Here is a 25,300-nt window from a genome sequence, read left to right on the forward strand (position 1 = left end):
AAACATTATTAAAATACGCCTGCAAAAAAAAAGTTATATTTGTCTTAAACTCATACCAGAAAAAGCCAAATCTACATTCATGTAATCAGTCTAAATTGAATTTATATCTGAAATTTATTTAAAAATCATGTACATGCAACATCACTCTATGAATGGTCTAGATTCAAATCTCTGCTTGAAAGCAAACCTGCTTCTTATGATCATAGAAATATTCTATATGATTAATCTCGTATTTAGTATTAATTATTTTTGTAACTTAATTACTCATTTCTTATATCTCTGTTTTTCAAACTTAAATTCTTTCCATTATTATTACCAATTTAACACTAATTGAGTTTTCCTAGTTCTCTGACTGAGAAGGTCAGCTTGCCAAAACCTTTTTTTACCACCCTATCTACCTGTGATGCCACATTCAGGGAACTATGCACTTGTACTCCAAAATCTCTCTGCTCTACACCATTCCCCAGGTTTGTACCATTCACTGCAGAGGTCCTACCTTGATTTGACTTTGAAAAATTCAACACCTCACATTTATCTGAATTAATCTCCATTTGCAATTTTTCAGTCCACTTCCCCAGCTAATCAAGGTCGCACAATAATTCTTGATAACCGTCTTCACTGTCTACCACGCCACCTATTTTACTGTTACCTGCAAACTTACTAATCAAGCCTTGTACATTCATATCCAAATTGTTGATATAGGTGACTGCAGATGCTGAAATCTTGAGCAAAACACAAACTGCTGGAGAAACTCAACAATTCAGGCCACATTTGTGGAGGAAAATGGAGAGATGGCGTTTCGGGTCAGAACCCTTCTAGAGACTGATGCTGTTGTTAACAGTCCTTCTTTCCCCCTTTTTTAATGTTTAACTATTGATTTAAGATTTTATGATCACTCCCAATGAACCAGTGTTTGATTTGATTACTTCAAACAAATGGAAAGCAGAAGATTAAAAAGTTCTACAAAACATCAGTTGGGAACAGATTACAGAGAAGAAATATGCTCATTCACAGGAACTGAAGGCCTCTGAGTGGTGCTCAAACAACAGAATTTAAGGTGTTATGACATCTGTTGATCAACTGTTCACAAATGTACTTTAATGCACATTTAATTAGCATTATAGCAAGTATGTTTAATAGGTTGAATCTCACTGCTTAAATCACTTGCTAAGACAGTCCATGTGATATTTTGCTTTCCAATCCTCCAATTTATGCTGTCATGTTATAGGTAACTATGTGGCTAGCTGCACATCCAAAGAGATGCAACCAATTACTGATCTTGCAACAGATGCCATTTGTAAATGTGTTTAGCAAGATAAATTGTTGAAAAGTTAAGCCGTGAGGCATAATTTGGTACATATACACCAATAGACAATAGACAATAGGTGCAGGAGTAGGCCATTCGGCCCTTCGAGCCATTCAATGTGATCATGGCTGATCATCCCCAATCAGTACCCCGTTCCTGCCTTCTCCCCATATCCCCTGACTCCGCTATTTTTAAGAGCCCTATCCAGCTCTCTCTTTAAAGCATCCAGAGAACCTGCCTCCTGAGGCAGAGAATTCCACAGACTCACCACTCTCTGTGAGAAAAACTGTTTCCTCGTCTCCATTCTAAATGGCTTACTCCTTATTCTTGAACCTGGTTCTGGACTCCCCCAACATTGGGAACATGTTTCCTGCCTCTAGCATGTCCAAATCCTTTACAATCTTATATGTTTCAATGTGATTCCCTCTAATCCTTCAAACTCCAGAGTGTACAAGCCCAGCTGCTCCATTCTCTCAGCATATGACAGTCCCGCCATCCCGGGAATTAACCTTGTAAACCTACGCTGCACTCCCTCAATAGCAAGAATGTCCTTCCTCAAATTAGGGGACCAAAACTGCACACAATACTCCAGGTGTAATCTCACTAGGGCTCTGTCCAACTGCAGAAGGACCTCTTTGCTCCTATACCCAACTCCTCTTGTTACGAAGGCCAACGTGCCATTTGCTTTCTTCACTGCCTGCTGTACCTGCATGCTTACTTTCATAGACTGATGAACAAGGACCCCCAGATCCCTTTGTACTTCCCCTTTTCCCAACTTGACGCCATTTGGATAGTAATCTGCTTTTCTTTATTTATACCAAAGTGGATAACCTCACATTTATCCACATTAAACATCATCTGCCATGCATCTGCCCACTACCCCAACCTGTCCAAGTCACCCGTCATTCTCATAGCATCCTCCTCACAGTTCACACTGCCACCCAGCTTTGTGTCATCTGCAAATTTGCTAATGTTACTTTGAATCCCTTCATCCAAATCATTGATGTATATTGTAAATAGCTGCGGACCCAGCACCGAGCCTTGCGGTACCCCACTAGTCACTGCCTGCCATTCTGAAAGCGACCCATTAATCTTTACTCTTTGTTTCCTGTCTGCTAACCACTTCTCTATCCATGTCAGCACTCTACCCCCAATACCATGTGCCCTATTTTTGCCCACTAATCTCCTATGTGGAACCTTAGCAAATGTTTTCTGAAAGTCCAGGTACACTACATCCACTGGCTCTCCCAAGTCCATTGTCCTAGTTACATCTTCCAAAAATTCCAGAAGATTAGTCAAGCATGATTTCCCCTTCATAAATCCATGCTGACTCGGACCGATCCTGTTACTGCTATCCAAATGTTCGGCTATATCATCTTTTATAATTGACTCCAGCATCTTCCCCACCACCGATGTCAGGCTAACTGGTCTATAATTCCCTGTTTTCTCTCTCCCGCCTTTCTTAAAAAGTTGGATAACATTAGATACCCTCCAATCCACAGGGACTGATCCTGATATAATGTCATGATCCATAAATAAACCATTGTTAAGGCGTGCATGTCATATGCAAGCCCAATCACTCCTGATTTTCTTCTCCAGTAGAAGGTGATCTATGCCTTGGAATTCACTCATAAAACAAGGTAACATTTCATTATAAACTCTGAGCATTATGTTATTAACAGGGACATGCATGAAAATGTAAATTTCTTAATAAACACTCAAAAAAATTGCCAGATATGTCCTCATGTTTTCTTTAATATGACCAAATGTGTTTTGCTCAGACTGAGTTATTGCACCCTTAGCAACCATGTCCCATGTTGGACAGGTCAAGTTGAATGGACATCAGAGAAATTAATTCAGCATAATTAATTAGGCTCTTTGGGAGCTTAGAGATCTAGTTGTTTGGGGGCACCCAGAAGAGTGGGGAGCGGAGGGGGGGAATGAGGGGGGATGGGGGTTAAAATTGGGGGGAATAGGGAGAAGATCAAATGTCAGTGGAGCAGGAGGATTGGGAGTTAGGTAGACTTGGAAGGACTGAGACAGCGAGGAGCGCTTGGAGCAAATCATAAATTGAAAGCACTCAAGATTTGACATTTCTGACAACATTTCATTGACACGAAGCACCATCTCACAGATGCAGCCTGATCTACCGAGTATCTGTAGCACTCGCTGTCCTTATTTCAGGATTATCAGTGCCTGTTGAAAAACTGACAGTTCTGCATCCATCTTAGTGACAAGATCATTTGAACAAGAACACTCAGCTACAGCCTACCACAGTGCTCACTGCTCATCCCAATCCTTGTTCATCATCCCTTCAACCCTTATGAAATAATTCTGCTTTTCTGTTTTTTTTAGTAAAGTGAAACATACACTTCTCTTTATTATATTGCCCTTGCATCTTTTACCCAGTGATTTAACTGGTCTTTTCTTTGTTACGTATTTAACCTATTCAGATCCTTTAGCAGCTGACTTTGTATGCTTTACCAAGCTTACTTTCCCACCTAGCTTTTATTGTCAACAAACATGTATTTCACAGTCTCATTTAAATTATTAATTCAGATTGTAAACTGCTGAGGTCTCAACACTGATCCTCATGGGCACTCAACTCCCAACCTGAAAGTAAGCATGCAGGTACAGCAGGCAGTGGAGAAATCAAATGGCATGTTGGCCTTCACACCAAGAGGATTTGAGTGTAGGAGCAAGCAAGGCCGGCCTCAGGAGGTGCGGGGCACAATTGGGAAAAATTTTCGTTGAAATATAAATAAATAATTATGAATGAGTCACGTGTCGTGAGTAACATGACAATTCGGCGGAGAGTTCCTTTCACAGCATGTGGGGAGTCTAGCCAGGGGTAAAGTTGCGAGGAGGGAATGAGCGTTGAGAAGGAAGGGATCAGGTTCATGCCAGTAACTCTTACTCACCGCTGCGGGCGCCACCGCATTGTGGCCACTTCCCATCAGCTGCTAGCAATGAGGGATAGACTTGGCTATACGTCAGTACAGCAACATCGTTCTTGATGGACTCTCCCCCCCCCCCCCCCCCAACAGAAAGGAACCGCAGATGCAGCCATCACCGCAAAACGTCGAAGAAAGAACTGTAGATGCTGGAAAATCGAAGGTAGACAAAAATGCTGGAGAAACTCAGCGGGTGTAAGGCAGCATCTATGGTGCGAAGGAAATAGCCGGGTCTGAAGCAGGGTTTCGACCCGGAACGTTGCATATTTCCTTCGCTACCTTGCCCGCTAAGTTTCTCCAGCATTTTTGTCGACCTTACATTTTTTATAAATCTGTATCAATTCTACTTAATCACATTATTATTTTCTAAATGCCCTTTTAATAACAGATCATGTATTTCCTCTTCCATTTAAGTCAGGCTGGTTGAAGTGTGGCATTTGGCTGCCTTTCTTAGTATTCTCCTTGCTAAATCCCTGACCTATTGGGGTGCAGTGCCAGTATTCACCAACAACATTTCTTTATCATTATTAATTAACTCTTCTCCCTCTTAGGAGGCTCTTGTTCTTTTCTTCTGTTTTGTCTGAAGCTGCAAAGATTCACATTCTGTGATGGGGAAAAAAGAAACTGCAGCTGCTGGAATCTTGAGCAAAACACAAAGTGCTGGAGGAACTCAGTGGATCAACAGCATCTGGGGAGGTTTTCTTGCTCCTACTCCTACCAGTCTGAAAAAGGGACCCGACCTGAAACATTGACTGTCCAGTCCCTCCACAGATACTGTCTGACCCGCTGAGTTCCTCCAGCACTTTGTGTTTTGCTTATAAAGTGATTCTTAGGTTCAACTAATAATCAGAACAAACTACGTGAAATTGTGGAAAATATCATTTGGCAAGCAATGAATTGGAACCTCTCTTACCTCAACTGTGAGTTGCTTGTAATAACTGGGTCCAAGCACTAGGCTTTCGAGAGTTACATTAGAAGTATCAGGTTCCACCTCCTGACCTCCTTTACTCAGCCATGAGCCTTTGCCCAAGCGAGGAAAACTAAAGAGATGTAATAAAAAAAAGTCTCAATAAAGATGAAGAAGTAATATAAGCATGTTCCATTTTTGGGACAAGACTGAGGAGAACAAGACATTTTATGGTTAAATTCAATAAGGAATGTTGGGGTGGGAGTTAGAATTCTTTCCTTCCCTAGTTTCATCCCTTTTCCATTAACATAATGCAATAAGTTGAAGGTCATTTTGAACTTCAGGTAGATGTTTGACTTTGGCATGCTTGCTGACTTTACACTTTATTTGTGCTTGATTATCTTAGAAAAATAGCTCATGATGAAAGATGATTGCATTGTCATTCTCAATAAATACTCAACATTTATAACAAGGCACAACCTAATAGCGGTCAACCTGAAGCAGTTACTGTCTGACACTTGAGTTGTAGACATGAATATTGTGATTCCAACCAGTATCCAGCTAAATTGAGTATCTCACGGTTAAAATATAATCAAGTATAAATTTATTTTATGTCAGTTTTTACACAGCAGCGTACTGAAGAACTTATCTGTGCAGCCTAAATGTTTAGATAAACTGCAGATTTTGGTTTACACCGAAGATAGACACAAAATGCTGGTACACCAAAGATAGTCACAAAACGCAGTCTGAAGAAGGGTCTTAACCTGAAATGTACTCATTCCTTCTCTCCAGAGATGCTGCCTGTCCCACTGAGTTACTCCAGCATTTTGTGCCTATCTTGTCTTGTAGCCGATGTATCTAAATCGATGTAGTTTTGAATTTGATCACTCTATATTGAGAATAGTCTGCGGCAGAAGGTGAAACGTATAATTCATTTTCTTGTGAAACATCTTTCTTATTGTACCTAAAAGAGAATACATGAATGTTTGCACTACTGTACCTTATCAAGGGTTGGTGCAATGCAACAAGTGATGCATGCACAGTGATGGATATGACCGAGAGGTGGAAGTAGTCAAACATGACGGGTACATGATGGTGCAAACCCCTTCTGGGATGGAAGTGAAGACCCAGCCTTCGGCTACTGATCAAAGGTATTCCTGCAATTTCACTCAATCTGTAAGCAAGCAGAAGATAGATTACAAAGTCAATTTGCAGACAAAATATTTACGAGGAAAACTGAGCAATGAGGATAAATGTAAAAAAGCGAGAGTGGACTGTCTTTAAGAAGGCACCTAAGCCACAGCCATAAAATCTTAGGTATTCCTGGCACAAACATAGGGAATTATAGTTACAAAGAACAGGAACAAGATTCTGGACTTGTTTCCCTCTGTGGTTCAGGAATTACTAAGCCCACTTTTATTAAGCCTTGCCTTGACAGTGAGCCAGAAATAACCTGCTCTCTACCTCATACACCTGTATGTTTATGGTACCCATCCAGATTTTGATATTTTGGCTACCTATTTCACATGTTTCGGGCTTGATGTTGAAGTTCAAGTTCAAGTGAGTTTATTGTCATGTGTGTCCATGATAGGACAATGAAATTCTTGCTTTGCTTCAGCACATAGTAGGCATTTATTACAAAACAGATCAGTGTGTCCATATACCATTATATAAAAATATACACACATGAATAAATAAACTGATGAAGTGCAAATAACATATAATGGGTTATTAATGATCAGAGTTTTGTCCAAGCCAGGTTTATTAGCCTAATGGCTGTGGGGAAGTAGCTATTCCTGAACCTGGTCGTTGCAGTCTTCAGGCTCCTGTACCTTCTACCTGAAGGAAGCAGGGAGATGAGTGTGTGGCCAGGATGGTGTGGGTCTTTGATGATACTGCTAGCCTTTTTGAGACAGCGACTGTGGTAAATCCCCTCGATGGAAGAAAGGTCAGAGCCGATGATGGACTGGGCAGTGTTTACTTCTTTTTGTAGTCTTTTCTTCTCCAGGGCGCTCAAGTTGCCGACCCAAGCCACGATGCAACCGGTCAGCATGCTCTCTACTGTGCACCTGCAGAAGTTAGAGAGAGTCCTCCTTGACAAACAAACTCTCCGTAATCTTCTCAGGAAGTAGAGGTGCCGATGTGCTTTCTTGAAAATTGCATTAGTGTTCTCGGACCAGGAAAGATCTTCAGAGATGAGCACGCCCAGGAATTTGAAGCTCTTGACCCTTTCAATCATCGACCCGTTGATATAAACGGGACTGTGGGTCTCTATCCTGCTCCTTCCAAAGCCCACAATCAGTTCCTTGGTTTTGCTGGTGTTGAGGGCCAGGTTATTGTGCTGGTACCATTTGGACAATTGCTCGATCTCTTTCCTATACTCCGACTCATCCCCATGTCACTAATAGAAAGCAGACAGATCCTAGAACTTGTGGAAAGTATGGTGAATCTTGTAGCAAGCTTGAAAGGATATGGGAGAAACCAAGATGAACCAAAATATCTGTGGTTGGGATGTAGAGCTATCTGCTGCTAACCACAGTTCAAATGGTACCTTCCTTACCTTTGTGGAGTCAAAGATTTTTTCTGAAGACTGGACCATAAACATCTTGTTTACCATTAGACTGCAGTCCTGAAGGAATAACCTTTAGTCTAAGACCAGATTTCCTAAGTTGAATGCAAAAGATCATGGCAATACTTCAAAGGAAAGAGATGTTCCCTCCAGTGCACTAATCAATTGTTAACCCTCAATCAATAAGAGTTAAACCAACATTTAATAATTTCCTACAAATAATTCATATTTAATAATTATTCAATGTATATCGTTGATTATTGTTAACTTTGTAATGGAATGAGGTGGCAAAATGTATTTATAAATGCAAGTACCTTTTTCTATATAAAAGACCAAAAGACATAGGAGCATAAAAAGGCCATTCAGCCCATCAAGTCCACTCCATCATTTGATTATGGCTGATCTATTTTTCCCTCTTAACCTCATTCTTCTGCCTTCTCCACATTAATTTTGACCCACACAACTAATCAAGAATGTCAATCTATGCTTGAAAAGTACCCAATGACATGGCTTCCACAGCAGTCTGTGACAATAAAATCCATAGATTCATCACCCTCTGACTAAAGAAGTTCTGAATGAAGGGTTAAGGATTTGTAATAATATAGTGAAGCACATACAAGTTTGGTTAGGATTTAATTTGACAGTTTCTTGATTTTGTTTCACTACTCTGTAAATAGTCTGTGCAATTCTTTGCTTTGATACTGTTATCCCAGTTGCAAGATCCAGCTGAGATAACATCCAAAATAGTGAACACTGTCAAACAGCAAGCACCTCATATCTAGGTCTCTCCACCACTGCAGTATAATGTGGATAAATGTGAGGTTATCCACTATGGTAGCAAAAACAGGAAAGTAGACTATTATCTGAATGGTGGCCGATTAGGAAAGGGGGAGATGCAAAGAGACCTGGGTGTCATGGTACACCATTCATTAACAGTAGGCATGCAGGTGCAGCAGGCAGTGAAGAAGGTGAATGGTATGTTAGCATTCATAGCAAAAGGATTTGAGTATAGGAGTCCTGGTGAGACCACACCTGGAGTATTGCGTACAGTTTTGGTCTCCTAATGTGAGGAAGGACATTCTTGCCATAGAGGGAGTACAGAGAAGGTTCACCAGACTGATTCCTGGGATGTCAGTACTTTCATATGAAAGACTGGATATACTCGGTTTGTACTCGCTAGAATTTAGAAGATTGAGGGGTGATCCTATAGAAACGTACAACATTCTTAAGGGGTTGGACAGGCTAGATGCAGGAAGATTGTTCCCGATGTTGGGGAAGTCCAGAACAAGGGGTCACAGTTTAAGGTTAAGGGAGAAATCTTTTAGGACCGAGATGAGGAAAACATTTTTCACACAGAGAGTGGTGAATCTCTGGAATTCTCTGCCACAGAAGGTAGTTGAGGCCAGTTCATTGGCTATATTTAAGAGGGAGTTAGATGCGGCCCTTGTGGCTAAAGGGATCAGGGGGTATGGAGAGAAGGCAGGTAAAGGATACTGAGTTGGATGATCAGCCATGATCATATTGAATGGCGGTGCAGGCTCGAAGGGCCAAATGGCCTACTCCTGCACCTATTTTCTATGTTTCTATGTTTCTATTCCCTCTTCCCCTTTCATACACTCTTGGGGACAAAAGCACAGAAACTGTGCTGGTGTCACAGAAGCGCAAGAAAAAGTGAAGGCTCCACCATCTACAACCTATCTATTTCTCTTTAATGAAATAATGCCTGTGCTGTCAGAATAGTTCCAGAGCAACAACAGAAGTCAAAACATTTTCAGAGTGTCAATCAACATTCATAGTGAGAGAAAATGACTGATATGCTCAGAATTATACCAGCTGTAATTCACAGTTACACCTGGCTCCCACTTCTAACTTCCATAAATCTAATATTGCCACAAGTGACTAAAACAATAGTACTTGAACTCCAATATGTTCCTGATAACATCAAAGTTCTACATGTAATATGAAAGGTACATTTTAAATATGTTCATGACATCTAATGATAAACTCCAGTTACGCTGACGTTTCCAGTGTAGAAATGCAACTTTGATTCACATGATGGCACGGTGATGCAGTGGTAGATCTGCTGCTTTACCGTGACAAAGACCCGGGTTTAATCCTGACTATATGTGCTGTCTATGCGGCGTTTGTATGTTCTTCCTGTAAACGACTGGGTTTTCTCTGGGTTTTTTTCCCAATTCCGAAGGTGTGCAGGTTTGTAAGTTAATTGGCTTCTGTTAATTTCCCCCTAGTGCATAGGATGAACAAGTGGGATCACATAGACCTTTTAGATTTTTGAGATAAACATAAGATTTTTGCCTCCACCACAGTGAGGAGGTGCTTGGAGGACTCACTGTGGTGGATGTTAATTTGTGTTTATTGTTGTTTATTATTGTATTATTGTATGTATGACTGCAGGCACGAAATTTCGTTCAGACCGTAAGGTCTGAATGACAATAAAGGTAATTTTACTTCGGAGTCACGTGAGCGACTCCGTGAAGAACCCCGCTAGGATGCATGCGTGTCATATCACTACAGGCATTGCAACGATACGCAGCAGGGGGAAGAATGTTCCCCTTAAGCGGCAGAATCAAAAAGCCGACAACAGCAGGTAAGGGACTCTGCGTTTTTCCAACTTACCTTGCAGGTGGGAAAATGGACAGAGTGACTAGAAGGAAGGCTGCGAAAAAGCTGGAGGGGGAGAACTGTGGAGTTGCGGGCAGCCAGCAGCAATAGCAGCAGCCGACGGCACGGGAATCTCCCAAAATGGGAACAGCTGTGTCCGACTTCGCTCCCGCACCGGCCAAATCCACTCCTCGGCCGGGCGGGAAAGCGAAGCAAAAGTCGGATCGAATGCCAGACTCAGACGAGTCTGACTTTCAGCAGCCGCGAGCGGCCAGTGCCCGTGAGCACCGGGGGGCGGTTGGAGCGATTGCAGGATGACGAGCAGCCGCGAGCGGCCAGTGCCCAAGAGCATTGGAGCCGTTTGGAGCGGCTGCAGGACGAGGAACAAGCGCAAGCGACCAGTGCCCGTGAGCACCGGGGCCGGTTGGAGCGGTTGCTGGATGACGAGCAGTCGCGAGCGGCCAGTGCCCGAGTGCATTGGAGCCGGTTGGAGCGGCTGCAGGAATTGGAGCAGCCGCGAGTGGCCTATGCCCGAGAGCATAAGAGCCAGTTAGAGCGGCTGCTGGAGGAAATCCTCCAAAGTGGCAGACTCCGGGAGATGGAGGCTAGCCACAGTGGGCAATCAATAAGCCCCACAGCAGTACACCTTGTGCATAGTGTCTCTTCATCATCAGAGGAGAACACGGAGGATCAGTTCTGGGCTGACCCTGAACAGGGCTGGGAACAACATACCCCCAGTAAGCCTGGGGTGAAAGAAGACATGCTGGACATGGTGACCCAGTTTTTCCAACCAGACCAAACTGGGCAAGACCTGGAGCCGAAGATAGCGGCTAGCATTGATTATATGTCGTTTAATCAACTACAGGCACTGGCTCTAACAGACACCATGGCACGGCATTTACCTTCAGGTAACTGCAAGTCATTAAATGTTCCGAGTGTAAACCAGTGCATCTGGAAGCATGTGGGGACAACAATTCGAACCAGTGATTTAAAAATTCAAAAGGTCCTAAAAGTATTAACGGCAGGAATAACAGCTTTTGCCCGAACTTTGAAGGAGCAAAACATGACCCAAGACCACCAGGATGCACTGGCTTTACTGTGCAACTCACAGTATGAGTTGAATAACATTAGAAAAAGTGCAATCCAACCAGCATTGGACCCCAAATTTGCCGGCCTCTGTAAACCAGGAACCTCCAAACCGCCAATTCTATTGTTTGGAGGGGATTTACCTAAAGAAGTCAAGGAACTTGATGAAGAGGCGAAAACACTGGGGCTCATAAAGGCAGCAACCAAAACCTACTACGGCCAAAAATATCAGCCCTACGGAACCCCCAGATGGTCAACACAAATCGCAGGTAGCGCAAAAACCAGGAGCACCCAACAGCGGTCTTTTTTAGGCCATGGCCCAGACTGACCGCCCTGGAAAATGCGCAAGCCTTCAACCCAACAACAGACCCAAACAACGGCGCCTCAACGTCCACGGAGGATGCCGAAGAAATAACGCACCTACCACTGGTAACCATGGAGGTAGGTGGGTCTGGTTCCTTAAAAATTAAAGGGAGCACGAAAGTTGGTGGGAGGTTACGATATTATTTGGATGCATGGAACAAGATAACTTTAGACACTTACATTCTAAGCAGTATCCAGGGTTATACCATAGAATTTATACTAAAACATAACCCACCAGTACAGCATGCACCAAACCGAATGTTCATACTCTCAGGCATAGAAAAATCTAAAGCACATGCAGAACTACAACGACTATATAAAAAAGGAGTAATTGAACACACCCAACACGAATCACAGGAATTTGTGTCCAATATCTTTATAAATAACAAGAAAGATGGTGGTTGCCGCATCATCATCGATTTGACAACTTTAAATATCTTTGTGCAATATATTCATTTCAAAATGGAAACCTTTGTTACTGCTAAGCAATTAGTTTCCGAAGACTACTATATGGCAAGCATCGATTTAAAAAATGCTTACTATACAGTACCCATAAGAGGTGACCACAGATGTTATTTGAAATTCTACTGGATGGGACTGCTCTGGTAATACAGGGCACTACCAAATGGGCTAACTTCAGCCCCCAGGTTATTCACAAAAATTTTGAAACCAGCCTTGGCGTTACTACGAAAACAAAAACATATGGTAATGGCATATCTGGATGACATATTTATTGTTGGCAAAACTTTGGAATTGGCTAAACTAGCAGTAACAGCCACAAATTGGTTAAACTAGCAGTAACAGCCTACATCACTGCCCCGCGCGGCTTGGAATGGCCGCGGGACTCTGCGAGCGCACGCCGGGGGCTCTAACACCAAGACCCGGTGTGCGATCTTGCACCACCCGGCGTGGCTTTAATGGCCGTGGGACAATCGCCATCGCCAGCCGGGGGCTTTGACTTTGACTCTGACATCGGGGGGGGGGGGGGGGAGGGGGCGGGGGAGGGAAAGGTTTTGGAGAGATAAGTTTATCACAGCAATGTGATGGATGGTTATGTAAATTATGTTGTGTCTGGGGTCTATTTGTTTGAAATGTATGGCTACAGAAACGGCATGTCGTTTGGACCTCAAGGGGTCCAAATGACAATTAAATGTATCTTGTATCTTGTATCTTGAAACAATTGTTTGAAGAACTGGGATTCATCATGCATCCAGTTAAGTCTAAATTAATGCCTTCAACAAAAATGGATTACCAGGGGTTCGCCATTAACTCGGTTCTCATGTCAGTGACTTTGCCGATAGAAAAGGTTACAGCCTTAAAAGAGGCTTGCAGCAAAATCATTGACATCACCAAACCCTCCATTAGACTGGTAGCCAGAATAATTGGGAAAATAGTGGCCGCATTTCCATCCACATAATTCGGACCTTTACACTATCGAAATTTACAGAGAGCAAAAATAAGAGCACTCAAAATTAATGGTGGCCATTTTGACAGGCCAATGAAGCTACCTACAGAGGCCATAATAGAACTAAAATGGTGGGAACACAACAACAAGTATTGTTCCAACCCATTAATTATCAGCAACCCATCTATGGTACTACAAACTGATGCCAGTGCACTTGCTTGGGGAGCAACCAATTCCATCTCGAGCTGTGGAGGGAGATGGAATGCACAGGGGGGCATCATTATTAAAAGCACGGGGTATAAAGTACCTGGAAATGTCAAGTGCATTCCATGGCCTTAAGTCATATTGTTCTGGGTTATATCACCAGCATGTTAGACTACAAATTGACAACACCACCGTGGTAGCATATATCAACCATATGGGTGGAAATAAATCGACATCATGTGACAATCTGGCCAACACAATTTGGCAATGGAGTATCCAGAGAAATATTTGGATATCAGCTACCTACTTACCAGGTAAACTGAATTTAGTGGCAGACCCCAGGTCACGCAAATTCAATGAAAACACTGAATGGATGTTGGATAAAAATGTATTTGCTGAAATTACAGCATGGTATGGAACACCAGATTTCGATCTTTTCGCATCCAGGCTAAATCATCAGTTACCAAGTTATGTTTCATGGGAACCAGACCCTGGGGCAGCAGCTACAGATGCATTTTCGCTGCATTGGGGGACATTGTTTATTTATGCATTCCCTCCTTTCTGCCTCATCACTCAGGTACTAAGGAAAATACAACAAGACTCTGCATCTGGGATTCTTTTAGTACCCGATTGGCCTACTCAACCATGGTTCCCGGTGATACTAGACATGGCATTAGAACCATGCATCACCATTCAACATAGACCAAATTTACTGGTCCAACCAGTAACACAGGAAAGTCACCCCTGTCATAATCATACCAACATTAATTTGTAGAGTCTGAAAGCGCCTCTACAACACATGGGACTGACGGACTGAACAATGGACATGATTGCATCGGCCCACAGACAGTCCACCAAAAAACAGTACTTGGTGCACATCAAGAAATGGGGGAAGTACTGTCACAACAATAACCTCAACCACAGATCCAACAACATTCCGTCTGTTCTGGAATTTCTGGCCAGCCTTCACTACGATGAGGGGCTCAGCTACAGTGCCATCAACTGTGCCAGAAGTGCTCTGTCAAACTACCTGTGGCAAGGAACAGAGCGGCATTCTGTAGGGACACACCCCCTGGTAACCAAACTAATGAGAGGCATTTTCAATACGAATCACCCAAGAACCAGGTACACCCAAATTTGGGACATGAGCATTGTATTGACCATGTTGAGAAACTGGTCTCCACCAACAGCTCTGTCCCTACAGAAACTAACAATGAAAATGGCCATGCTGATGGCTTTGGTCACGGCACAAAGGGTCCAGTTGCTATAAAAACTAAGGCTGGACAACTATTTCATCTGGGAATTTGACTTTTCATATCCATGACTTAATTAAACAGAACAGACCAGGAACACCAGGGCAAAAAATAGAATTCAGGGCCTACCCGTCGGATGATCGCCTCTGTATAGTAACTCACTTACTATTATACATAGAACAGACAAGAATCATCAGAGGGAAAGAAATGGCACTGTTAATTAGCCACAAACAGCCACATAAAAAAGTGACAGCCCAGACCATCTCACAATGGCTAAAACAGGTCCTAATAAAGGCAGGAGTAGATACTAACGTTTTTAAATCTCACTCCCCCACGGCTGCAGCCACATCAGCAGAAAAACAGTTGGATGTTCCTATGGACTAAATCCGTAAGACTGCAGGATGGTCAACGGAAAGAACGTTCCAACGATTTTATCATAAACCGGTCATAGAACCTGGAACATTTGCAGAAACACTTTTAAGTTCTGTAATATGATTTTACCCATAAATAGGGGCTATGATTTGGATTTAATAAAAACATTTTTCTTTTTCAATATCGTATTGATATCTAATGATGTTAACACTATTTTCCCCACAATCAAGGCAGAAGTGAGGCATGGACTCGTTTCCACGGCATGAAATCACAGAGCTTTAAAATCTTCACGTAGTCACTCGTGTGACTCTGAAGTAAAGTAGTAAGATTAAACGAGAACTTACCAGTTTGAAGTTTGATTTTTATTTTATGAGGAGTAACGTTGAGGGAATACGTGCCCTCTGCTCCCACCCTTGATCATATACTCAACTGGTATCTCTTCTCTAATCTTACTATGTTTATTCTAATCCTACTATCTATATGTCATTATAGTTATCTGTGATTCCACACCGCTGCTTTGAAGAATGTCACACATGCGTCCTAACGGGGTTCTTCACGTATTCCCTCAACGTTACTCCTCATAAAATAAAGATCAAACTTCAAACTTGTAAGTTCTCGTTTAATCTTACTATTCTATTCTATTCTATTCTATTCTAACTAGTGTTTAGGTGATCGCTGTGGGACGGCCTTTAACCAGGGTGCTTCTCTAAACTAAATCTCTAAACTAAATGTCAATCACATGTAACAGGGGCTTACTAGCAAAAGGTATTTGTGAATATCAATCACATACTGTAACTAACCAGTGGAAAGTATGAGCCAATCTGAACACTGTATTATTATCCAGAATGTAGCGTTATTCTATGCCAATGAATTATTTCCTATTAGTTTTTGTGTTTAGTCAAGAAATGTATACTATTTCTAATTCTCTTTACACCATTATAATTTTCCCATTTCCATAATTAAGAAGAGAAAATGGGTAGATCAATGTAAAAATTAATATTTTACAAATCTAAACCCATGCTAATTACCTTACTGATCTATTCCCAAGTTGGTGGCAGATTTTTAGACAATTTGGGGAAATAAATAGAGCTGTGCAATTGAAAATGGACTTTAACCATTTCCAAGGTAGACAAAAATGCTGGTGACAATCAGCGGATGAGGCAGCATCTATGGAGCAAAGGAATTTCGGGTCGAGACACTTCTTCATTTTCAGGTCTTTTATCAACATACAGCAAGTTCTACCTGATTTTGATTTGCCCAAGCACTTTGTTTTTTAACATAAAACTCCCTCAAATTATGTCAGTGATGGTATAATGCTCAAAATTAATCTGCACAAACCTGGTCTATATGAAAAATCCAGTTTTGCTTGGAGATCAATCAGCTTTAACCAACTTTTTTTCCCACTGAAACTGTGCTACTTAAAAGGTAAACTTCAAAGTAGATTTATTTCTGAGATCTACATTTGCTTCTAATCTAGGCTCATGCATATGCCTAGATAGCTTTGGTCAGTTACTTCCACTTTCCCAGCCTCAAGATCATTACTCCTGATTCCAGCCACATCTCCCTGATTGCTGTTTGCTGCAACAGAAGCGAGATCCCCCAAACTCCATACTCCTTAATTGAATTCTCCTTCAGCCCACAGAAGGCGGCAGAGTGGTCATAGACATTTGTCCGCATTGCAGGCTTCCTTGAAGCACGATCATTCATAAACACTCAAACCCGATTAGAACTTATAAAGATATTTGGCAATCTCCTGCAAGGAGTAAAGAAGCAGAAAATACCGGTAAACTTGCTGAATATCTTCTGCATATTCTGTTTTAACAGCAAGTGCATTATTATTATTATTATTATTATTATTATTATAATTATTATTATTATTATTATTATTATTATTAGTAGTAGTAGTAGTAGTAGTAGTAGTAGTAGTAGTAGTAGCAGTGGTAGAATTAATATTATGCTATATTATATGCAGTATATTTCAGATTTATACAAAGAATAAGCTTCCTTTGGATACTGTACTTCACCAGGCTTTACGGATCATTCTAATTCCCTGGAAGCAATTTACCAGCACCATTGCATAATTACAGCATGCATTCTTTAAGCACCAGTGCTCTCCAGTTGCAACAAGAGTGCTGCATGCATTGTCCTGCACTTGAAAGGCCAAAGCCACTGCTGCTCGGTTAAGAATGGAAAGCTGCAAGATCTTGCAAATAAATAATAATTAGCACATACTAAAACTGGTGTAATGAAAGAATGCTGTTCTAAGAACTTCAGAACTTACAACTGAAATTTTCATTGGCTTTTACCGTGATGACTCAATGTTCTTTTTTATTGTCATTAAGGTGCAGGTAAGCAATTTCTAAGCGTGACAGTAAATAATTTTTGCAGGCAGCATTTTCAAACTGCATTCATACTTTATACTGTCCAAGCAATAGATCTACAAGGAAAGCTACAGATAGTCACATGGTAACATCTGTGAAAAAAGACCGGAAAGCAAGCTTGGATTTTATGGACTAAATGACTAAATAATGGATTCTGCCTTTGGGTGCCGAGACAGCAATGAGATTCCCTGTAAATGTCACCTCGGTAAGCAATTCTCCACCATTATCCTCAAGCTGTTCACAGCAATGAATACAAAGAACATTGTCTGTCACTGCAGCTGGATAACAGTAAACAGAGCATAGTCATAGATTTTTTTTTAATTGTAGTAGGCATGATGTAATGAGTAGTGCGCCACAACAAAGTCCTCAACATTTTATGTTTTACGTAATCACATAAACAAACATTGAAGGTATAGTTGCTAACAATACCTATACCTCTCGTCCCGCGCTGCACACATGCGGATGCTGATGTGTGCAGCCTGGGACGAGAGCCGGTGAGTGAGTCTGGTGCCGCTGAGTGCAGTCGGAGCCGGGGCCAGGAGCCACTGAGCCTACACAACCCCCTGCACCCTCCCCACACCCCTAATTCCCCACCCCCTACGCCACCACTCCACACCACCCCATCGACCCTAACTCCAGTGCTGGGGAGGCTAACGAGCTATGATCTTTGCTGAGAAGTGCTCGAATCTTACCTTCGACAACGAGTTGAGTTTGAGGACCATGCCCCCCTTGCGGGCTACGGGTAGGGGGCATTGAGGGAGCAGGATGGACAGTTTTAATGGACAGGATTTCCAAAATACTCCAAATAATACTATCAGATTTTCGTTTAGTTTCGATTATTGTCATATGTACCGAGGTACAGTGAAAAACGTTTTGTTGCTTGCTATCCGGCCTATACATGATTACAATTGAGCCACCCAGTGTACTGATATAAGGTAAAGAATATAACATATTGTGTACGATAAAGTCTAGTAAAGTCTGATTAAAGATAATCTGAGGGTTTCCAATGAGGTAGATGGTAGCTCAGGACTGCTCTCTAGTTTCTGATAGGATGGTTCAGTTGCTGGGAAGAAAATGTCCCTGAATCTGGAGGTATGCATTTTCACACTTCTGTTCCTCTTACCTGATGGGAGAGGGGAGAAGAGGGAGTGACCAGGGTGAGTCTCATCCTTTATAATGCTGGTGGCCTTACCAAGGTAGCATGAAGTGTAGATGGAGTCAATAGAAGGAAGGTTGGTTGGCATGATGATCTGTGCTGAGTCCACAATTCTCTGCAATTTATTTTCTGTGCTCAACCATATATTAAACAATATTCCTAATTCAATGTTTCATCCAAAAGACAGCATTATTTACTATGCAGCAGCCTCTTGATATCATGGCACAGTTTGAGTGCAGTTCTTTTGTCAAGCCCAAGAGAGAGGCAAGAGTAACAGCAAAATACTATTAAAACATAAACTGCCCACTGAGGGAAATTATTGATTCCAAGCTCTTGTTGATATATTTCTAATAACTAGCAAGAGCCAATGCAATGTTGACCAATTTAGCATCAAACATTTTCAATGTGTTTTTGGAAAACATTAAATACATTACTCACTGCTGTTCAGAGTCTGTGAAATGCAGATCGAGCTTCAACTGAAAGTCCACTTCATTTAATGCCTCTTCCACCTGCAAATTGAATGAAAGGAATAAATAAATAGTCACCTGGGTATAAAGTGTCTCAACTATTCAGGTGGTAGACATAATGTCAAAAAAGAAAATATTTTCAGATCATTCGCAAATGTTGCATCCTGCCTAACTTATGGAAATCCCTTGCTCTTGCCTGCTTTAGATTCGAAGGAGAAGCAGGGATGTCTTTGAAACCCCTGTTCTTGGGAGCAGATGGAAGCTGGCAAAAGCCTGTGGAAGGAGCAAACCTCCTCCTACATTACCCCTCACCCCCACTCTTATGGCAGCATATACAGATTCCACATTGGCTTTATCAGCTCACTTAAACTCTTGGAACAAGCCTGTAACCTTGAGGAACGGCAGCCTCACATCGCCTAGATCCCTGGTTCAATCCCGACCTTGGGTGCTTTTTGCCTGAAATTTGCAAGTTCTCCCTGCAACAGTGCGGGTTTTCTATGGGTGTTCTGAATCCCTCCCACACCCCAAAGACATGTAGGCTTTGTAGGCTAATTAGTCGTCACATTTATTTATATAACGCATTTAAAAAACAACTCTAATTGGCTAAAGTGCTTTACATTTGTTATAAGAATAGCACAACAAAACAAACTACATGCATATATATACATGTAGCCCTCACTCAGAGGATGTCAGGAAAGGCTTGGGAGTATTGATAAGTCTTTAGTCTTGACTTAAAAGAGTCAATGGAGGGGGCAGTTCTGATGGGAAAGGGGATGCAGTTCCACAGTCTAAGGAGCTGCAACCGCAAAGGCACGGTCGCCCCTGAGCTTATGCCTAGACCGTGGGATATTCAGCAACCACAAGTCGGCCGATCTGAGGGGCCTGGAGGTGGAGTGGTGGGTGAGAAGACTTTTTATGTAGGTGGGGGCAAGCCCATTGAGGGCTTTGTAGACTTGGAGGAGAATCTTGAAGTTTATAGCTTGTGTAAAATAGCCTCTAGTGTGTTGGGAGTGAATGAGAAAGTGGGATAACATCGAACTAGTGTGCTCGATGGTTGGTATGGACTCAGTGGGCCAAAGGACCTGTTCCCATGCTGTATATCTAAAACTAAGAGAAGAGCACTATGTGAGGGAAGATTAAAAATCTCTATGAAAGACATAACATTCTAGTAACTAAGCGGGTCAATCAGTATCCCAGGAGAACAGATTGGGGATGTTTCGGGTTGAAACCTTCCTCAGACTGCAGGGGAGCGGGGAAGAAAGCTGGAAATGTGTGTGTGGGGGGTGTGGGGGATGTGCAAGCCCAAAAGTGTTCGGTAAAGCTCGGTTTCACCAATGTACAGGAGGCCACATCTGGAATATCGCATGCAGTAGATCATGTTGGAGTGAGAAAGAAAGTTGGAAAAGACTTAATAATAATAATAATGGAAGTGAAGATTAAAACATCCTTTCTTATTGCATTTTAACTAAGTAAAAATCTATTGAAATTCAGGTGCTGCTGTACCAATAGATTTTCTGTTAAAGATAACAGAGCATTATTTTTCAGACAAAAACTTAGTTTAGTTTAGTTTTGGTTTGTTTGGAGATAAAGTGAGGAAACAGGCCCTTCAGCCCACCGGGTTCATGCCGACCAGCGATCCCTGCACATTGACACACTACACACACTATCCTAGGGACAATTTACATTTATACCAATTAACCTACATACCTGTACGCCTTTGGAGTGTGGGAGTAAACAGAAGTTCTCGGAGAAAACCCACGCGGTCACAGGGAGACCGTACAAACTCCATATAGACAGCACCTGTAGTTGGGATCGAACCCCGGTCTCCGGCGCTGCAAGCGCTGTAAGGCAGCAACTCTACCGCTGCGCCACCGTGCCACTCTAACATACCCAATCTAATTACTCTCTGTCTTCAGGTCACAAAGGAGCCTGACAAAGGAACAGATGTAAGAGTGGTCATCTTGACATGCTATAATTGTAAGAAACAAGGCTGGTGAGTGAGGGGTGTGTTGGAAGAGATTTAGCTCATGTTAACCAGAATGTGTCTCGGGGCGGATTTCAATGGATATGACATGATTAGATGTCTATTATATTTATCTGCACAAGTACTGACCTTAAGAGAATTTCTGTAAACTGCGAAACAACTGTACTGTGGCAGAATTCAGAATGTCACACACAGGGTGGAAATGTCAAAGACTCCAGGGCATAACTCTACGGTGAGAAGGACAAAGTTCAAAGAAGATAAATGGGGCAGGTGGGTGCCTGGCACGCATTGCCAGGGGTGTTGAAGGAGGCACTTGCAATAGCAGCGTTGAAGAGTCCTTTAGATAAGCACAGGTATATGGAGCAAATTGAGGCTTATGGATCATGTTCAGGTAGATGAAATTTGTTTATCATGGCATTATAGTAGGCACAGCCATTGTGAACTGAACAGTCTTTTCCAGTGTTGTACTTTTCAATGTCCCATATTCTATTATTACATTTCTTAAATATTGGGCTACTCCCTGCCTCAACTATCTCCTCTGGCAGCTTGCTCCACACACCCACCACCCTTTGAGTGAAAAGGTTACCTCTGAGATTCCTATTAAATCTTTTCCACTTCACCTTAAACCTATGTCCTCTGGTCCTCGATTCACCTACTCTGGGTGTAGTGGCCATTTGGCTTGTTTTGTGTGTCATTAATCATGGCATGTGTCTTGACATTTTAGACTGCCCATTATTAAGTAGGTGAGATTTATGACATATTTTAGGGCGTGTTTGGAGCTACGTTTCTTGCGCAGAAGCCTAGGCTTTAGTTTAGTTTTAGACCAGCATGAGGAAGGCATACACTTTGACCATGTGAAGTGTAACGGAGATACGAGGAGTTTTCTAACCTTTAAAGCGATAAACTGGAGTTCGATGAAGATTAAAGTGTACGAGTCGGAAGAAGGTTGAATGTATACCTTATTGTTTTTCATCAACAATAAATAATCTATTAGTTAAAAGTCTGTGTTATGAAGATTTATCTGTGAAGAAGCTCTGAAGGTCTCCGATGAAAAGCTCACATGCGTATTACGACATTCTCCTTAATCATGCAATCTACTTAATGGCTAGAGGATGTAATCGCTTGAACAATATAAAAATCTGCCGCTACACTGGGCAAGAGACTGTGCATCTGCTCGATCTATTTCTCTCTTATGCTTGAGGATTCTATAAGGCCCAAACAATAAATGGATAAACCATGTGACTTTGTGGTGAGATACATTTCAGTGAAACAAAGAACATAGCAGTCCCTGATCTGACAATGCAAGTATGTCATGTTTCTAAAAAATGTCTACTTTAATGTTGAATATGGGTGTAGCATTGTGTTTGGAATCACATTTTTTTTTTTTTTATCATCAGTAGTTTAATACAAACATATCTGGCTGGAAACAATTCAAAATGTTCTGCATTTCTAAAATGAAACCTCATGAGAATGAAATAAAATGGACCCTAGATTGACCCTAGATTGAGAAAAAACAAATTCACACAGAGAGTGGTGAATCTCTGGAACTCTCTGCCACAGAGGGTAGATGAGGCCAGTTCATTGGCTATATTTAAGAGGGAGTTAGATGTGGTCCTTGTGGCTAAAGGGATCAGGATACAGTATCCCGTATCTGGTGAGAAGGCAGGTACGGGATACTGAGTTGGATGATCAGCCATGATCATATTGAATGGCGGTGCAGGCTCGAAGGGCCGAATGGCCTACTCCTGCACCTATTTTCCATGTATCTATGTATCCAATGCTGGCACTCAGGAAGTGACTTGTTACCAGGATAACACTCTCTTCATAATTCAGTTGCACGCACAATGACATCTCTGACGCCAAGACTAATTATCTGCCAAATTTTTCCCATCATTGAATGCAAAGAGATGTGTAGGAAATAAATGCAGATGCTGGTTTAAATTGAAGGTAGACACAAAATGCTGGAGTATCTCAGCAGGACAGGCAGTATCTCTGGAGAGAAGGAATGGGTGAGATTTCGGTTCGAGACCCTTCTTCAGACTCTTCAATGGTACCCGGACAGACGCTGAAGGATGAGAAGCTGAACGGACATGACGCTGAAAAGATACGAAGCCAAACGGACATGACGCCGAAAGGATACGAAGTCGAAGAGACACGATGCTGATCGGACAAGACGCAGAATGGACATGATGTCGAAAAGCCGCCAAACTGATATGACGTCTCCGGGGACAGGATTGGTCCGACACTTTGTCGGTCATCGACAAAGGTCAGCGATTGGTCCAGACCCCTGCGTCCATCACATCACTGTCCGGGGGGAGACGGGAGGGTGGGGGGGGGTGAGCTTGAGCATTTATAAAATGGTGGCAGTGACTCCAAGCTGCTGCGATTGCCACAGACGCTTTTCAACGTCATGTTCGTTCCCCGTCAGATTTTAAGCCAAAAACGATCTGATGTGAATGGACATGACGTCAAAAAGCAGAAAAAAAATCTTACTTATCGAAAATAAACCAAAAATGTCTTTGAATCCCTGATATCGAAAAGCTGAAAAGCAACTTTACTTATCCAAAACGAAATCATTATAATTCTGTTTAATCCCTCAGGAAGGGGGTAAATAGTAATCAACGTTTACTTTCTGAGAAAGTTTTTAGTTTGATCAAAGATTTTGTTAAAACTGCAGGTGGTGGCAGGAAGCTCCTTCTCAATGGTTACACATACGTTGTGGACAAAAAGGTCAATGAAACCACATACTGGAGGTGTGAGAAACGTAAAGAATGTAATGGTAGAATTAGAACTATAAACGATAATGAGCTGGGTAAAGCTTCTAATCATTCACACCCTCCTGACGGTGCTCGAAATTGTGTTCTGAAAGTTTTGGACAGTCTGAAAACTCGAGCTGAGCATACTGAAGAGGTCACACGCAGTGTAATTAATAATATCACGGAAGAATTACCACTTTGTGTTGCTGGAGCCCTGCCTAAGAGAGAAACACTGGGACGAATGGTAAGACGAGCAATAAATGTAGACACGAGTGAAGATTTGAATACAACAACATGAGGAGAAAACTTTTGAATGTATGAAAGTATCACAGTAATTATTTTATCGACAGTGAAATTTGGAACTTTTATCCAAAAAGCAAACATGGTTTGGCGCAGAGGTAGAAATCCCAGGGGGGGGGGGGGGGGGGGACACGCCCCCCACCCCCCCCCCCCCCCCCCCCCCCCCCCCCCCCCCCCCCCCCCCATTTTTCAGAGGTGGTGGACGGTCCCCCCCATTTTTTGTAATCCGGATTTTAAAACTCGGCAAAAACTCCGCTTTGCATGACAGTGGAGATGGGACTGATGATCAAGGGCGCCGATTGGATGAGAGAGATGTTGGTCAGCAGGCAATGGGGATGGGACATGATGAGTCAGCGCGATGATTGGAGGAGGGAGGTGTCGGTCAGAGGCGGAAGTAGGATGGTGGGACTGAGGATAGGCGCAGTGATTGGAGGAGGGAGACATCCTGGTGGAGCAAAGATCTGAGCGGAGCTTGAATTGCATGCCCAGGTCATAGGGTCACAAGTGAAAAACACTCTCGGCAGCCTTGGATTCAGACCTGCGCCTCATCTGCGGCCAGGATCGATCCCGGGTCTCCGGCGCTGCATTCTCTGCCAAACCACCACTGGACCATCCCCGCCCCCACCCGAGTGTCCCCCACCCCAGGGGGGGTGGGGGGTGGCCAGAGATGTTGGGAGTCAGGCGGTGCCCCCAGGCCCACAGCCAGCACATAGAAGCAGCGCTAAATGGTGGGGCATTCAGCAACTTACCAACTACAAGGGCAAGGGGGGGCCGACCATCAGCAGCAGTAACAACTCACTAGCTGAGGAGCTCAACCACTTTTTCGCCTGTTTTGAGCTGAATGAGGCGGAGCCTGCACCTGCAGCCGCACCCAGCACTGACGACCTGACATTCACTGTGAGTACGGAGGACGTCAGAAGAGCACTCCGCAGGGTCAACCCCAGGAAGGCTGCTGACCCAGATGGCATCCCAGGGAGAGTATTGTGGGACTGTGCAGACCAGTTAGCGGAGGTTTTTAGCGACATTTTTAACCTCTCTCTGTCAACGTGCACTGTCCCTAAATGTTTCAAGACTGCTACTGTCGTGCCTGTACCCATAAAAACATCTATTACCAGCTTGAATGACTATAGACTTGTTGCTCTCACTTCAACGGTGATGAAATGTTTTGAACGGCTGGTCCTGGCCCACATTAAGTCCTCACTCCCATCCACCCTG

The 25,300-nt window shown here is 42.7% G+C and overlaps 1 protein-coding gene across 2 annotated transcripts in view; it reads right to left on the reverse strand.

Annotated features, from left to right (window-relative positions):
- The window catches only part of LOC129696206 (protein FAM135B-like), a 408,722-nt gene that overhangs the window by 144,508 nt on the left and 238,914 nt on the right, over positions 1-25,300 (reverse strand). For both annotated transcript variants that reach the window (XM_055633862.1, XM_055633863.1), the window contains 3 exons: positions 19,017-19,087; positions 6,168-6,341; positions 5,174-5,300 (listed from right to left, as the gene is read on the reverse strand). In XM_055633862.1, the coding sequence (XP_055489837.1) occupies positions 5,174-5,300; positions 6,168-6,341; positions 19,017-19,087 (372 nt within the window). The remainder of the gene's footprint in view (positions 1-5,173; positions 5,301-6,167; positions 6,342-19,016; positions 19,088-25,300) is intronic.

This window comes from Leucoraja erinacea, chromosome 4, assembly GCF_028641065.1.
Source record: "Leucoraja erinacea ecotype New England chromosome 4, Leri_hhj_1, whole genome shotgun sequence".
Classification (NCBI taxonomy): domain Eukaryota; kingdom Metazoa; phylum Chordata; class Chondrichthyes; order Rajiformes; family Rajidae; genus Leucoraja; species Leucoraja erinaceus.